Below are 17,605 nucleotides of genomic sequence, written 5' to 3'. Positions count from 1 at the left end.
GATTCCCGCTGATTTCACTACAGGACCTTTTATTTCTTTTTAGTTTACTTATTTAATTTTAAAAAAGAGTAAAATTCTGTTTTATTTTATTTTATTTTATATAGTTGGGGTAGACACGCGATACAAAACTCGGACTGGCCGCAGGTTTCCCTGCAGCCAGTCCGGGTTGCCGCGGCCGAGACTCGAACCAGGGGCGCCGGCTTACCAATCGGCCCCTCTACCGCGTTCACTACCTGGGTCCCCCAGTGAAAATAGCACTTCCTATAATTAAAACCCTTAGAATCAATTAGTCGGTAATAAAAATAAATACCGCCCTCTTTATTCAAATTTATTCACCCAGCTTTCTAGTTCGGCAAGGTTCTGGACTTAGTTATAAATCATGAATTGGAACTCGACTCTATGGTCTTTTAAGCTTGTGACAGATCTACCACGACACCGCTATTGGATATTGAAATAAATATACGAATTTAGTGAATTTCGTGGTTTCGTTCTGTTGGCCTACTTGGGAAAATAAAACATGGGCAGTAACAAGGGAACATGTGTAAGTGGTAGTTTAAATTCAAGTATTTTTTATCAGTTCACTTTTTTGGGTGGTAATACTGTAACTTATAAGGCAATAAGGGAAGGCAGGTACAAGGTATGTACACGTGTAAAATACAGGAATCACAACAGTTTACGTATTCGTGTGCCTCTGTACTCTAGGTATTTATTCCAACTGATACTTGTGTATTGAAACGTTTTACACTATATAAATAAATGAAGCAAAATTAAAATGCAAGGTAAAACAATCACATATTGAAATGAAAAATGCCGTTTTCCTAAAAAATTGCAAGGGGTTAATCTTGCATTTTGCATCAAAAACGACATTTTTCATCAAAAATTGCAAGGGGTTAACCTTACATTTTGCATAAAAAATTGACCTATTCATCCAAAATTGCAAGGGGTTCACCTTACATTTTGCATCAAAAACAGCATTTTTTCATTAAAATGGCAAGGGGTTAACCTTACATTTTGCATCAAAAAACAGCCTTTTCATCAAAAATTGCGAGGGATTAACCTTACATTTTTCATCCAAAATGGCATTTTTCATTAATTAAAAATTGCAATGGGTTAACCTTACATTTTGCATCAGTCAAAAAACGGCCTTTTTCATCAAACATTTCTAGGGGTTAACCTTACATTAAGCATCAAAAACGGCATTTTTCATTAAAATGGCAAGGTTAACCCTACATTTTTCATCAAAAATTACAATTTTTACAAATGGCATATTTGCATCAAAAAATGGCATTTTTTCCCTCAAAAATTGCAAGGGGTTAACCTTACATTTTGCATCAAAAAAACGGCCTTTTTCATCAAAAGTTACGAGGGGTTAACCTTACATTTTTCATCAAAAATTAAATTTTTTATAAAAAAAATTGCAAGGGGTTAACCTTACATTTTTCATGCAAAATGGCATTTTTCATTAAAAATTGCAAGGGGTTAACCTTACATTTTGCATCATAAAAATGGCCTTTTTCATAAAAAAATTGCAAGGGGTTAACCGTATATTTTTCATCAAAAATTACAATTTTTACAAAATTACATATTTGCATTAAAAAATGGCATTTCTTTTATCAAAAATTGCAAGGGGTTAACCTTACATTGTGCATCAAAAACAGCCTTTCTCATCAAAGATTGCGAGGGGTTAACCGTACATTTTTCATCAAAAATTACAATTTTTACAAAATTACATATTTGCATAAAAAAATGGCATTTTTGTCTTAAAAAATTGCAAGGGGTTAACCTAACATTGTGCATCAAAAACGGCATTTTCATCAAAAATTGCAAGGGATTAAACTTACATTTTGCATCAAAAAACGGCCTTTTTCATCAAAAATTGAGAAGTGTTAACCTTATATTTTTCATCAAAAATGGCATTTTTCAAGGGGTTTACCTTACATTTTTCATCTAAAATGGCATTTTTCATTAAAAATTGCAAGGGGTTAACCTTACATTTTGCATCAAAAAACGGCCTTTTTCATCAAAATTGCAAGGGGTTAACCTTACATTTTGCATCAAAAACGGCATTTTTCATTAAAATGGCAAGGGGTTTAACCGTACATTTCTCTTCAAAAATTACAATTTTTACAAAATTACATATTTGCATCAAAAAATTGCAAGGGGTTAACCTTACATCATTTGTACATTGTGCATCAAAAACGTCATTTTCATCAAAAATTGCAAGGGATTAACCTCACATTTTGCATCTGCATTTTTGAAGGGGTTTACCTTACATTTTACATCAAAAACAGCATTTTTTATTAAAATGGCAAGGGTTTAACCTTACATATTTCATTAAAAATTGCAAGTGGTTAACCTTACATTTTCCATCAAAAATGGCATTTTTCATCAAAAACTGCAAGGGGAACCTTACTTTATCCATCCAAAATGGCATTTTTTTCATCAAAAATTGCAAGGGGTAACCTTACATTTTCCATAAAAAATAACAAGGGGTTAACCTGAAATTTTGCATCAAAAACGACATTTTTCATTATAAATGAAATTACATGTAGCTGGCAATTTGGAACACTGGAATCGTACTTGATACAAAATTGAACTCCTGCACTTATTTTTATAACCATAGGTATTTGACAATTGAAAGTTGGGTTGCTAGAAACATTAAAGAACCAAATCAAGCATGTTTTAATCTATTTGTGAGAATTTAGATTGCGTTTTTGATGAAATACCAGAGTTGAAAATGTTTTAAATTTGGCAACCGGTTAACCTTGCAAAATGTTTTAAAGTTTGACCACATTTTTACTTTGACAAAAATCTCTAAGAAACACCTTCAGAACCAAATCAAACATATTATAACCCTTTCAAGTGCATTTACAGAGCATTTTTGATGAAAAATCAGGCTTCAAATTTGCTTGTAAAATTGGCAAGTGGGGTTAACCTTGCAATGTTACTTAAAAGTTCGATTCCAATTTGACTGAGTTCAAAATTACTCGGAAACATCTTTTGAACAAAAACAATGATAAATCTATCCTTTCTGAAGTTTAACATGTCATTTGAAATTTTGGTGAAATATGTGATTTAAAAAAACTAAAAAAAAAAAGATTTTGGTAAAAATTTGACATTTCTCAAAATCACTCAGAAGCACCTTTAGGATGGAATACGCACTTGCCAATCTTTTCTATTCCATGTAGAGCATAACTTTGATGAAAATCAAAGTTTGTAAATTTTGCAAGCATTAGCATTGCAAATTTATAAAATTTTTGCTAAAAAAATTATTGTGCTCGAAAATACCCAGAAACACCTATCAAACAAAAGCACACATCAGTATTTCATTGTTTTCAGGGGCATCAGGAGTGCTTTTGTGGTGAAAACTTAACATTCAAAACAAACAAAAATGACAAGGGGTTAACCTTGCAAATCAAATTCTCTTGTTTTGCCAAAATCTGGCATTTATGAATAAAAGTCAGATTTCAAAGCTTTTAAAAAACGGCACAGGGTTCACCTTGCATAAAAATTTGGCCAAAATCTACAATTGTTTGTTGATACCATAATTGGTGTTACCATGGTGATAAATCAACATCCAGCTCCGCTCTTCCTTGGCAATTTGTCTCTATCAACATCAGTTGCCTCCTGGAATTGGAAAAAGGTTCCCAAAAGAAAATAGCAAAATACATTTCCAGTGATATTACATTTTTTTCAACCTCTATAGCAAGTTAATTTAGGAGTTATTCACTGTTGAATGAGCCATTAAATGGCAGTGAATTGAAGTTTTGGATGATTTCTTTACAATATTAAAATTTGCACACCGACAGGGCCAGTTACGGTGGCCCACAACTGTCACGGCAAAAGCAAAAGCGCCACGGCAAGCGCAAAAGCGCCGCAGCAAAAGCAAAGGCGACACGGCAAGCGCAAAAGCGCCGCGGCAAAAGCAAAAGCGCCGCGGCAAAAGCAAAAGTGACACGGCAAGCGCGCAAAAGCGACACGGCGAAAGCAAAAGCGCCACGGGTTTATTGGGAAGGGGCGTAATCATACATGCCGCTACTACATCAAAAAATAAAATGGGAAGGAGAATGGCCGCCACCAGGAATTCTTATTAATCACAGAATTTAATTCTTTGAGAAGTGATTTTATGGCTGAGAAAATAGCAAGGCCAAGGAAAACCGGTCAGTGCAAGAAACGTTCAGGGAATAAATCGTCGATATTAATTTGTTGTAGGATAATTCCAAGATTATTCCAAGAGAGTTGCTGTCGTAAATCAGAGTTTATCAAGGAGTGGGACTCGCTATCAGCACCATCAGCGCCGTTCCTCATTTCTTTACATTTCGTGGGATGCAAACAATTACGAGGACGGGAGGCTCTGTGAGCTGATGCATTTTTTTGAAGAGTTTTTTTTCCCTTCCGACTAGCATGCAGAAAAGAGTTCCGTTAATTTGAGCCTTGGTTCACCGGTGTGTACACCAGTGTAGGCACACAAGTGAGTTGCCCAGAGTGTATGAGTTAAGTTTTTTCTGTTTCAGTATATCATACACAACAAGGGCGGATCCGGGGGGGGGGGGGGGGGCCAAAGGGGGCCATGGCCCCCCCAAAACGAAACCAATTTTTTTTTTGTATGTGACATCGCAATAAAGGCAGGCAATGAGTACACCACCATCATTTCCTCAAAAAACATTGGTTAAGGTGGTCAGAAATTGCTCAGATCGCACCACAGAGCATCAAGAATCCAAATTTTTTTCGGGGCCCTTAAGCGGGCCCCGAACCCCACACAATAATTTTTTGACCCACTTTTTTGGGGGACCAAATTTTTTTTTTGGCCCCCCCAAAAAATTGTGTTCTGGATCCGCCCTTGATACACATCTAGTAAGTCAATTAAGGCTCTCCTGCAGGGCTGCTGTAGTGGGTGGGTAAGGCTTGTCAACACGTAACCCGCCCGCGGGCCCATTAGGTTAGAATTTCCCAGAGAGCTTGCACTGACCGGTTTTCCTTGCTATTTTCTCAGCCATTAAATCACTTCTCAAAGAATTAAAGTCTGTGATTAAAAGAATTCATGGTGGCGGCCATACTCCTTTCCATTTAATTTTAGATGTAGTGGCGGCATGTATGATTACGCCCCTTTCCAATAAACACGACTGAGCTGAAGAGAACTCACAAATCGAGAAATGGATCGTTCTATTAGACAGTTGCAACGCTTTCGACAGAGGAGGTTAGGCTGTGGATTTCATGTAAGGAACGTAACACAGGCGAAGGCTTTGGATATAGAATAAGAAAGAAAGAAATTAACTTTTAAAAAAAGGGGGGGGGGGTAAGGGCCGGAGAGACACTAAACAAAGGAGAAGTGTTATCGTTCAGATGCACAGTTCTAAGCTCTTCTATGAAAATTTGGTGGCTCTGAAAAGAGCCGTTTGGTTTGTTTCGATTGAATACAGAACTATTTGCGTCGCCCGCCCCTTGATGCCGGAAACAAGCCCTCTTTCTGCCCTGCAGGCTGATTCTGCGATGATGTGGAAGACTGTCCACAGGGCTACTCATCATCGCTATCGCTAAGCATCATGAGGTCTTGTTCGGCTTCTTGGTTTCTTGAGCTGGGGGTGGCTGGGAAAATGAGTTCTAGGTTCTAAGTTAATTTCTTTCTTTCTAATTCTATATCCAAACTCTGGGCAGCTCAGTGTGTGCCTACACTGGTATACACACCGGTGAACTCATGGGCGTCGCCAGGATTTTTTCTAGAGGGAGGCAAAACATTCTTGTATTTCTGAACAAATTCAGGATTTCTCAGTTTTAGACGGGGGCAGGGACATTTTGCCCCCCCCCCCCCCAACTCATTACATTTACACCACTATGACTTCGCGCCTCTTTTTCTTTTCTTTTTTTTCTCTTGTTTTTTCTTCCTTTTTTTTGGGTGCTTTTCCAGGGGAGGGGAAGCGCCCCCCTTGCCCTCACCACCCCCCTCGCGACGCCCATGGGTGAACTAAGTCTCAAATTAACGGAACTCTTCTCTGCATGCTAGTCGGAAGGAAAAAAACTCTTCAAAAAATTGCATCAGCTCACAGAGCCTCCCGTCCTCGTAATTGTTTTGCATCCCACGAAATGTAAAGAAATGAGGAACGGCCCTGATGGTGCTGATAGTGAGTCCCACTCCTTTATAAACTCTGATTCACGGCAGCAACTCTCTTGGAATAATCTTGGAATTATCCTACAACAAATTAATATCGACGATTTATTTCCTGAACGTTGCTTGCACTGACCGGTTTTCCTTGGCCTTGCTATTTTCTCAGCCATAAAATCACTTCTCAAAGAATTAAATTCTGTGATTAATAAGAATTCCTAGTGGCGGCCATTCTCCTTCCCATTTTATTTTTTGATGTAGTAGCGGCATGTATGATTACGCCCAATAAACCCGTGGCGCTTTTGCTTTCGCCTTTGCGCTTTTGCTTTCGCCGTGGCGCTTTTGCGCTTGCCGTGGCGCTTTTTCTTTTGCCGCGACGCTTTTTTCTTTTGCCGCGGCGCTGTTACGCTTGCCGCGGCGCTGTTGCGCTTGCCGCGGCGCTGTTGCGCTTGCCGCGGCGCTGTTGCGCTTGCCGTGGCGCTTTTGCTTTTGCCGTGACTGTTGTGGGCCACCGTAGCCAGTTCATTCATGGGCAAAATAAGGCCCTTTTTAAGAGAGAGATGCAGATTCCAAAATTGGATAAAAAATAACTTAATTTTGACTATTTCAAACAAAACATTGAAATTGAGTTTGTTTAAAGGGAAAATACAACATTGGCAAACATCGAAAAATAAAACTACCAAATTTTTACGAAATACCTTACTAGGATGTTGGTAAATGACATGCTTAAGCATCCTGTATAATTATGGCACCTGGTGTGAATCCATTTTCAAGAAAATGGTATACATTGTATTTGTATACATTTCCAACGCTGGTCGGCAGACCACCGTTGGAAAAACCTAACTATTTTTCAATTACTGCTCCAAATTTACCATTTCTTTTTTTAGTCTAAATTTTGTTTTGCTAGCTATTGGTTCCATGTTCATGAACAGCTAGATTGGTTCCCTTACCGTACAATTTAGTATTTTTTATCCATTTCATCTTTGGTGGAGTCAGGGAACCAGACTACTTGAATCTTTTTGTTTTTCTTGTTTTTTCCAGCATTTTCGAACACAAAACTTCAAACATGTCAGTGTAACAATATTTGATCTATTATACTAACCCCCCAAATAGTTCATTTCTGAAAATTACAGCAAAAGCCAATGATGTACATTCCCTTTAAAAGCATCGAACACACATCTTTGAATTTTTGCTTTTCCAATTTTTTGACTTAAAAGAGGCAACTTTTGGTGGGGCCAGTGTATGGAGCTACAATTTCATTATAAACAATTAATTTAAAAGCAAAAGCTATGAAAAAGGTTGAAGGAATTCCTGCCTAATGGTCTCAATTTTGTAATAATAAAGTATTCTTACCCGAAAATAAACATGCATGGTCTCTTGCTAATCCTGCCTTCGGACTGTTTCTTTAAATTTCTGTAATATAAAAAGTAAATCAAGAAATTCAGAACCAGTTATCAAACAAAGCATTAATGTAACATCTTGTAAAAACCTCTGGGCGATTGTCAGCTATGGTTTCCAGCCAGGAAGGGTTACATTTCGATAGGGAAGTAGCCGTTTTCGAAAGACGAGCTGTTGGTGATATTTGGTTTGGGGATTTCAGCAGTTAAGAAAGACAAGATCCTTATTGATTGAGAAAATAAGAAGCAATCCCTAAGCTTACTAGGATGATCGCCTTACTCACCTTGGGTAAAGATCATGATTTATCATAGCAGTTGCTGTTGTCTTCTGATTTGTCATGGCAGTTGCTGTTGTCTTCTGTCTATAGCTTCTTGCAGCCTCTGCTTTCAGGATGTGAGTTTTCAGCCGAGGATGACCTCAATAAATACAATAGAAAAAGGGGAAAGAGAAACAGTGTTATTTCTTTGCTTCACTTTTTTTTTAAGGAGAAAATAGAGAAACACAGAAAGTACCAATTACATGTAATGCGACCTTCTCAGTGAAAATTGCTTACATGTTTCATGATGCAACATTTAGAGGATTACTTTGCAAACAAAGAGCACACAGAAGAAACATTGCTAGTGTTTCATATACCAAATGTCTTCACTTTATTGTTTAGCATAACATTTGGAAGGACTTGTTATGCAACATAAGTCTGCAAATTTTTAAAAAAATGTATCTGTAAGTTTTGAATGTCAGAATCCATGCAGAATTAAGATATGAAGCAACATGTGATTCATGTTCAATGAGCAGGTCATGTCCTGGTTAGGTCAGTTTAAACAGGGCCACCATGAGAAGGTCCCAGGATACAAGCCACACATGCTTTGAGTATAGTAAGGGCTATTGCTGGACAAATGGCAGGCCCCGGAGGGCCAGGCAATTGTTGACTGTCGGGTCCGCCCATCCAGCCCCCAAGGACCAGGAGAGTGCAAACACGGGCGCCACCCTCAGCCAATCCCCCTTTACGGGGTCTAGTGAGCTGAGGACGTAACAGCGTTTGCCAGCACTGATTACAGGGTTACGGCCCTATCAAGAGGGATGGAAATACATTATGCACCCGCACCTTTAACGCACTGCATCCTGGGGTTTCCAGGCCGTTGCCAGGACCCACACACCATGTGGATGCAACCCGGGCCCTTTTAAGCTGTGCTGCATTTTTACCGCACCTCAATTGAAGCAACCAGTCAAACTTCAATTATCAATCGATACCGCCACACCCATCTTAAGCCCTAACGACATAGATCCCATAGCCTTTAGTTTTCAGAGGGACATAACATCTAGAAAGTGAAATTTGCATTTTACTAATAGGTGTTACACATATATTTAAAAAAGTATGTCCCTATGGCTTGCTGGCTGGCTGTTATCTTGCTGTGGTTTGCTTCAAAAGAAAGTTTATGCCCTAAAGGCAGTGCACTAGATAAATATAATTAATTGGAGCCTTGCAGCAGGGGCTGGATCCAGGGGGCAAGCTTCCCACTAATGGTGCCGATGCAAAAATTTGCTTCCCATGGAGTCGATTGACCATTTTTTAGAGGTTAATGAAATTGTAAACTCAAATCATGAAAGACAGCATGGAAGATTTGCAATTCATTTTTCAAGGGTGGTTTCAGTTGAACACACAGTAATAGGACGGGATGGAATTGGAACAAGAGAAACATAATCTGACTCACTCTGAGAAATCATGCGTCTGACTCCACTTTTGCACTGTTCTTGGGTCTTGAGTTCTGGCTGGTAGGTTGGCTGGCTCCACGGCAGGCATGCTGGCTGGCTGCCCAGCAGGCTGGCTGCCTGTCTGGCTGGCTCCCCTGCTCCATGGCAGGCAGGCTGGCTGGCTGCCCAGCAGGCTGGCTGCCTGTCTGGCTGGCTCCCCTGCTCCACGGCAGGCAGGCTGACTGGCTGCCCAGCAGGCTGGCTGCCTGTCTGGCTGGCTCCCCTGCTCCACGGCAGGCATGCTGGCTGGCTGCCCAGCAGGCTGGCTGCCTGTCTGGCTGGCTCCCCTGCTCCACGGCAGGCATGCTGGCTGGCTGCCCAGCAGGCTGGCTGCCTGTCTGGCTGGCTCCCCTGCTCCACGGCAGGCATGCTGGCTGGCTGCCCAGCAGGCTGGCTGCCTGTCTGGCTGGCTCCCCTGCTCCACGGCAGGCAGGCTGGCTGGCTGCCCAGCAGGCTGGCTGCCTGTCTGGCTGGCTCCCCTGCTCCACGGCAGGCATGCTGGCTGGCTGCCCAGCAGGCTGGCTGCCTGTCTGGCTGGCTCCCCTGCTCCACGGCAGGCATGCTGGCTGGCTGCCCAGCAGGCTGGCTGCCTGTCTGGCTGGCTCCCCTGCTCCATGGCAGGCACGCTGACTTCTACATGTACATTGCTGTTGATACAAAGAATAAAAAGGAGACTGACTCTTGTCATAAAACTATCTTGATGATTGTTGGAAGCATTTTAGAATGATTTGTTCCCTCTTCTGAATAATAGTCTAATCTGAATTCATTTTTTTGTTGTAGCAACTCACAAATTCTGGAACGGAACAAATACTTTAGTGCAATATCTTGTACACCGAAATAATGTCATGTTTGCCGGCCTATATAATGGTCTATGGGTTTGCCATGGGGTTAGAAATAAAACTCCATATAGTAGGCCCACAAAAATGTTCGTTTTGGGGAATAAACAATGCTATTGAGCTTGTGACTTTTGAGAATTGAGAATAAATTGTTTATTTTGAAAACTTGTTAAATTGGCATTAATTACAGAAAATGTACATTTTTTTTGTTCACACTACTGATATGAATAAATCAATGGCGGTACAATGTACATGAACATGTAGAAGATTCCAGGAGGGTCGTGACGATGGTGAGCTACCGGTAAGGTAGGTACTTACATACTTACATGTATGCACAAATAGTGTACACATGCCATTTCTGTTACTTTTAGGTTGATTCCTCTCGTCAGAGAAAATAAGAGATATATGTGCTTGCCAAATTTTGACTGAGTCGCAATTACATTTTACAAGCATCAGATTTGCAGACAAATCTTGCCAAATTTCAAGAATTCAAAATTGTAGTTGGATGGGATATGAGGAGAGGGGTTGTTGAGTAGAATGGCACTCTTTTGAGAATGATGTGACATTGGTATGATGAAACAGTACGGGTATGAAACTAAATAGAGGGCGGTATAGAGAGTGAATGGGCATGAAGTAAATTGTGGGCGCTGTAGAGAGTGAATTATTGACAAGTGCGTAGAATGCCGAGTGAGATGGCTTGGGATGTCGTGGATGCATGGATGCGCGGATGCGGGGTGCATGGGCATGAAGTAAATTGTTATCAATAGAGGGCGCTTTATTTACCCTAGGATCCACTACTTTATTTAAACATGTACTACCCTCTAGAGGACTCACTACTATATTTACCCTAGGACTGACTACTTTATTTCCATATCTAAAAAAAAAACAACTACCTACTCACTCCGTCTTGGATGTGTGGATGCGGGGTGGGCATGAAGTAAATTTAAATCAAAAGAGGGCGCAATAGGGAGTTCTACTGCGCATCCATGCAGCCATGGATGCATGGATATAGAATAGAGTGGCCCTGTATTCTATAGTTGTACCGCGAATGGTTCCGGCGTGTCCAGATTTGTCCGCACGTATTATTCCAATCCTTATTTAATTTTCTTCCTTCCTCGAGAGTGCAGCCATATGAATGAGGATTTACGCACTTGCCAGAAACACCGGGGAGAACCCCTTCTCTAATGTCTAAGCAATAAGCGTTACTTTGTTCTTTAACGTGCGTTTTACAACACACAGGACCTACGGCTTTATGTCCCATCTGAAGGATGAAGCAATAATGGTTAAGTGCCTTGCTTTGAAGGGCACAAGTGTACCCAGGCTCGAACCCACGCCACTGATGCCTCTGAAACTCCAGAACATGAGTCCAGCTAGCTAGGCCATGACACTCCACCCCTAACAACTTGCATGACTAGACTGTACCTTCCAAGCACAGGGCATAATGGCATTTTGTGGCTGATAGGTTGTCCATTATTTCAGCCACATTTATCATGGGCTAACATTTATTCATATGGGGTACTGGTGGTATCAGGTCAACTCGGACCCAAACCAAGTCGGACCCATGCCAAGTCGGACCCATGCCAACTCGGACCCACGACCAACTCGGACTCTGACCCACAACCAACTCGGACCCACTACCAACTCGGACCCTCTACCAACTCGGACCCAAGCACGACCAACTCTGACCCAATAATGACTCAATCATTAGTTTCAGAGATTTTATTTATAGGTCATCTTAATGTTACAGTGCTTATATAGTGGAGATATTCTGTAATTATATTGGGCAGAATGGGGCTTTTAGTTTTGTTGTTTTCTTTTAATTTTTATTGCCGCTGTGTGGAGCCGTATTTTATGATGCGTACAGTAAATACTGTTGCTAAACTCTTATCGTTTTGAATGTCATGAAACTAAACGAGCTTAGCTTTTTGAAACCGTGACATGTGTTGCCAAACCAAGAGATATTAGTAGCGTATAGTATAGGTTAGGCATATCGTATGTCATGTGTACAATTTGATATAGATACATTTTTTTCAAAATCTCGATTTTTTTTCCAAACGAAATTCAAAGGATTATAATTTTCAGTAAGAAATAAATTGCTTGTTCGTTTTTGCAGGCCTTTGTGTCATGTTACAAGTGGTTTTAAGTGGCACATTTTGTTTCAGTGAGGAAGTTATTAATTTGAAATAACTATTTGGGCCTTTCATTTCATGTAATTGTTCTTTTTTTTGACAAATTTGTTTAACTTTTTATACTTTTTTTGATTTAACTTTTTTTTCCCCCGTGGAACATCATCTATAGTCAAACATACAGGCAGCTATACCTGTAAGGCCTTACAGGGCTCCAGTATCTAGTACTCGTTTTTGACGATTGACATTGCATCTTTTTGCAGGGGATTTAACTTGATCATTTTTTTTAATTCACATGCTGGCTTTGAATTTTGTAGGTTTTTCTTTTACGAATCCGTTTAACTTTTGATACTTTTTTGATTTAACTTTTTTGTTTAATATGGAACCTTCGTTTTTCTTGCAGTGTATGCAATCGGCAATGGTGTTTATGTGGGTCTTTTTAAATAGAGATTAGAATAGACTTCATTTTTATATATTATTTATTTTATTTATTGACTTATAATGTTTACTTAAAATTAGTGAGTTAATTGTTTTTAAATAATATGTTTTGTTTGACAGTGTTTGTTTCAATGTCATACTTTCCAATTTCATTTTTCTATAAAGATCTGTTCTGAATTTGTATACTCGCTACATTGAAGTTTGGATTAAAAATGAAATAAACTGCTGTTATTTCAAACGATGTCGAATGATTGAAAATGATGGGTCCGAGTTGGTCATGCATGGGTCCGAGTTGGTCGTAGGTCCGAGTTGGTCGTGGGTCTGAGTTGGTAGTGGGTCTGAGTTGGTTGTGGGTCCGAGTTGGTAGTGGGTCCGAGTTGGCGTGGGTCCGAGTTGGTAGTGGGTCCGAGTTGGCATGGGTCCGAGTTGGTTTGGGTCCGAGTTGGTTTGGGTCCGAGTTGGATCGAAACCGTACTGGTTAGGCCTAGCATGCCTAGGCATGCTACTGCTAGGCTAGATACATTTTTGTACAATTATAGCGGCCACCGATAAACGAATAAAGAAGGAAAAAATGTTGCAACCTGACGCCACTGTTTTTCTTCATATCATCTCAATTACATGAATGATGGTCATTCATTGCAAAATGATGAAAAAAAATTAAGAAATGAATCTGGGACTGAGAAAATTTTTAGAATTTTTTTCTCGACTCTCCATACCATAGACTTTGTACACAATCGCAGAAGCGGCGTCAGGTTGCACAATTTTTACCGAATTTTGAAAATGGCATACCCAAAGAGGCCTTCACACTTGTATGACGGCATATTTCGTTTCATTCCAATAATTAAAATCATCTGAAAATGTTGCACTTAAGTTAAAACACACAAGACAAGAGACAACATTTTGTCAAAAATGTCAAAACAAAAAATTCACTGGACATGCTGGACATCGACAGCGCACGGTGCTGTTTGAAGGGCGCCCTCATCAGTATATAATAGTAACCATACAAAAAGAGGGCGCTATAACGAAAACACGATGATCGCTGCACATGCTGCACACAGTCCACAGATTATGGGTGCACTGAACTAAGTCAAATGAGAATTTCTACGCAAGTCATTAGCATAAAAAGTGCCCCCCCCCGCCAATTTCTTTTGAAAACGGAGGTCGTTTGGCTTTAAAAACGGTGGAATTGTGTAGATATAATAATAATAATAATAGCTTTATTTACAGATGGTAGCCATGTCACCTGACAGATGATTTTCAATGGGCCATCTATCAATTAAAAATTACATGACTTAATTAAGACTATACATACATACAAAACACAGATCAATTCACAATGATAGTGCCACTGGAAAAATCAAAACTATAAAAATACATTAAAAGTTCACATCCAATACAATAGGTAAAATAGAGATAATTAAAAACATGTGGTAGAGGAGAACCATGAGAATGCGACACTACCCCCCTCCCCTCCCCACATCCACCCTTCTGTCAACACTCGAGGAAAACCAACCTTAGAAATAGATACTGCTGGGAGTAAAAACAAAAATAGACATACATGTACATTTATATACCGGTGTGTCCATCTAATAATTACAGTCAATGGGGAAAGAATCACACTTATACAGATTTTGTTTTAAATATATACCCAATGATCAACTCCCTGGTTTTTGGGCTTACATCTGAGGGCAGGCTTGACAAAATCACGGATGAAAAATGGGTCCTATTTGCATGTGAAAGTGGAAGGATGCCACTTGTAAAATGGCAACTACATTGTACATGCAGGCTTAGGAACTATCACTTTTCGGGAGGTGATTTTATTTGGGTGTGAATATTTAAAAATGTAATTGGCCTATGTACTGTACCTAAAATTGAAAAGAAATGAAAGATGAAAGACAAGACAATAATTTAATTTTTGTTTGAGAAACACCAGTGATGTTGGCTTGCATTTTATTTGGCCCTGAACTTTAATTTGTTGATGTCAATGAGGCTTGAATTAGTACAGTGGACCCATATTAATAATGGGTTACAGACTTCCACGAGACATCAGTGAAAATTATGCTCGCTTCGCGAATTTCATTTAAAATCCTCACAATTCTCAAAACGTTGACAGTTCCCCCACCCCGAACACCTGGCTCCCGAAAATCACCCACCCACCGGTGGTACCCGGTGCGTGGATGGGTCACACCCACCCACCAATGGGGGGGGGGGGGGGGGGTGACTCGTATCATAAGTTCAATGGGGCGCTGTTCAAATATGACAGTTACTAACACTGTAATTACATCATACTGTACAAAATACCCCCTCACCAAGCTGGCAGTGTGTCCTTTCTCTATGCTCTAACCGCGTTTTGTGCACAGGCGCACATTATTACATAATTTTTTGCGTGTCAGAATGAAGGGGGGGGATACACATTATTAGAAATGAATTTCTATGAAACGATTTTCTTGGACAGAGCTGGGGGAGGGGGATTGACCCCGCCCCCCGTGCCCCCTGAGGGCCTGCAGCCAGTGAGCGCAGTGTACATGTATACGAACGACCCTAGCTGATGATAGAATCTGCCATATCTGTGGTTCCCCATTGCACGTAGTATGTATGAACAAAACTGTTTAGAAAAACCTGCCATAACTAAGTTTCCCTATTGCACGTAGTGTATATGAAACAAGATGATCAGACAATCGGTCATGTTTCGCCTGTTCCACGCATGGTATACAAACTAAGCAGGGTATGAAACCTGCCATAACTACATTTCCCCATTGCACGTTTTGGGTATGGACGAATTAGCTGTTTAGAAAATCCTGGCATAACGTTGTGGGTATAGTTCAAGCTGTTCAGAAAAACTGACATAAATGCGTTTCTCCATTGCACGTTGTGGGTATGGACCAAGCTGCTTAGAAAAAAGGCTGACATAACTGCGTTTCCCTCACTGCACGTTGTAGGTATGGACCAAGCAGTCTAAAAAAAACCTAGCATAATTGCGTTTCCCCGGCCCATTGCACGTTATAGGTAAGGACGAAGCTGTTTCCGATGAACTACTCAAGAAATACAAAATGGATTGAATTGAAAATTCGTGCAATTAGTTTTCACGATGTGTAGCATAAGTAGTTTGAATGGCGTGCGAAACCGTGGAGCTATCAATACAATATGATCGTAACAATCTAATGTTTTAAACGTTAAAATTCCTTGTTGACTTCCATTAGGATTATACTTGTCGCAAAGAAAACTCAGCAGTGTTACGGTCATAATATCTTGATTATTGGACGTTTTTTTATGATGAAATTAAATCTTTTGATGTCAAAAATCATGACAAATGAGTGTGCGAAAATTCAGTTTAATGTAATGTGTATTTCTTGAATTGTTGGCCCCACATCGAGTTTGGTTGTGGAGATCGAGACCACTATAATAGAGGGCGCGCCACATAAATAGTGGTCTCAACAACGCATCAACACAGATGCTGCACAACTGAACAAAAAGAACAACCTCGTTTCCGATGAACTACTCAAGAAATACAAAATGGATTAAACTGAAATTTGGTGCAATTAGTTTTCACGATTTGTAGCATAAGTAGTTTGAATGGCGTGAGAAACCGTGGAGCTATAAATATAATATGATCGTAACAATCTAGTGTTTTAAACGTTAAAAATCCATGTTGACTTGCATTAGGATTGTACTTGTCGCAAAGAAAACTCAGCAGTGTTACGGTCATAATATCTTGATTATTGGACGTTTTTTTATGAAATTAAATCTTTTGATGTCAAACATCATGACAAATGAGTGTGCGAAAATTCAGTTTAATGTAATGTGTATTTCTTGAATTGTTGGCCCCAACTCGAGTTTGGTTGTGGAGATCGAGACCACTATAATAGAGGGCGCGCCACATAAATAGTGGTCTCAACAACGCATCAACACAGATGCTGCACAACTGAACAAAAAGAACAACCTCGTTTCCGATGAACTACTCAAGAAATACAAAATTGATTAAACTGAAATTTGGTGCAATTAGTTTTCACGATGTGTAGCATAAGTTGTTTGAATGGCGTGAGAAACCGTGGAGCTATGAATATAATATGATCGTAACAATCTAGTGTTTTAAACGTTAAAAATCCATGTTGACTTGCATTATGATTGTCCTTGTCGCAAATAAAACCCAGCATTGTTACGGTCATAATATCTTGATTATTGGACGTTTTTTAATGAAATTAAATCTTTTGATGTCAAACATCATGCAAAATGAGTGTGCGAAAATTCAGTTTAATGTAATGTGTATTTCTTGAATTGTTGGCCCCAAATCGAGTTTGGTTGTGGAGATCGAGACCACTATAATAGAGGGCGCGCCACATAAATAGTGGTCTCAACAACGCATCAACACAGATGCTGCACAACTGAACAAAATGAACAACCTCGTTTCCGATGAACCACTCAAGAAATACAAAATGGATTAAATTGAAATTTGGTGCAATTAGTTTTCACGATGTATTATATTACATTCATTTTTCGGCAGTTCCTGTCAAGATTCTAGAGTTTGGTGTCAAATACCATGGCAAAATATTACAGGAAATGTCATTGCAATACAATGTGTATATCTTGAGTTCCCAATTTCACAATAACTGTGTTGACATGACGAGAAAATACGGAGTGTCCCTACGGGTGCAACAGTGTATTAAAATTCCCATAGACACTAGTGCTAAATGCCCATACTTCTAAACTCTTTTAAAAATACTCAGAACTCTCACATGTATTTAAGCTGCACACAGAAATGGTGATCGAAATGTCATCTGTTTTCTTTTTTTTTCAATTTTTGGTGGGTTGACCCGTTACTGTCTTTTCGTGAAATTCTTACCCAAAGAAGACGACCCCTATTTTTCCCAAAACGGAAAAAAAGTAGCCATCTTGAAAAACGATCCCTCTACATCATGAAAAAAATAGCGCCACTTTCGAGCTCCATTGCATCCAATGTG

The 17,605-nt window shown here is 39.7% G+C and overlaps 1 protein-coding gene across 1 annotated transcript; it reads right to left on the bottom strand.

Annotated features, from left to right (window-relative positions):
- Positions 1 to 2,161: 2,161 nt before the first annotated feature.
- LOC119728907 (guanine nucleotide-binding protein G(s) subunit alpha isoforms XLas-like) lies at positions 2,162 to 13,636 on the bottom strand. Its single transcript, XM_038201336.1, has 5 exons — positions 13,437 to 13,636; positions 9,208 to 9,894; positions 7,782 to 7,914; positions 7,454 to 7,513; positions 2,162 to 3,627 (listed from the first exon to the last, which is right to left on the bottom strand). Exons 2-5 carry the CDS (start codon positions 9,806 to 9,808, stop codon positions 3,555 to 3,557), a joined length of 867 nt encoding a protein of 288 aa, XP_038057264.1. The 5' UTR covers positions 9,809 to 9,894; positions 13,437 to 13,636; the 3' UTR covers positions 2,162 to 3,554.
- Between the last annotated feature and the right edge of the window lie 3,969 nt (positions 13,637 to 17,605).

The sequence above is a fragment of the Patiria miniata genome, unplaced genomic scaffold, assembly GCF_015706575.1.
Source record: "Patiria miniata isolate m_02_andy unplaced genomic scaffold, ASM1570657v1 HiC_scaffold_20, whole genome shotgun sequence".
Classification (NCBI taxonomy): domain Eukaryota; kingdom Metazoa; phylum Echinodermata; class Asteroidea; order Valvatida; family Asterinidae; genus Patiria; species Patiria miniata.
Note: the sequence above shows the minus strand (reverse complement) of the source record. Positions and strands in the feature narration are given on the sequence as shown.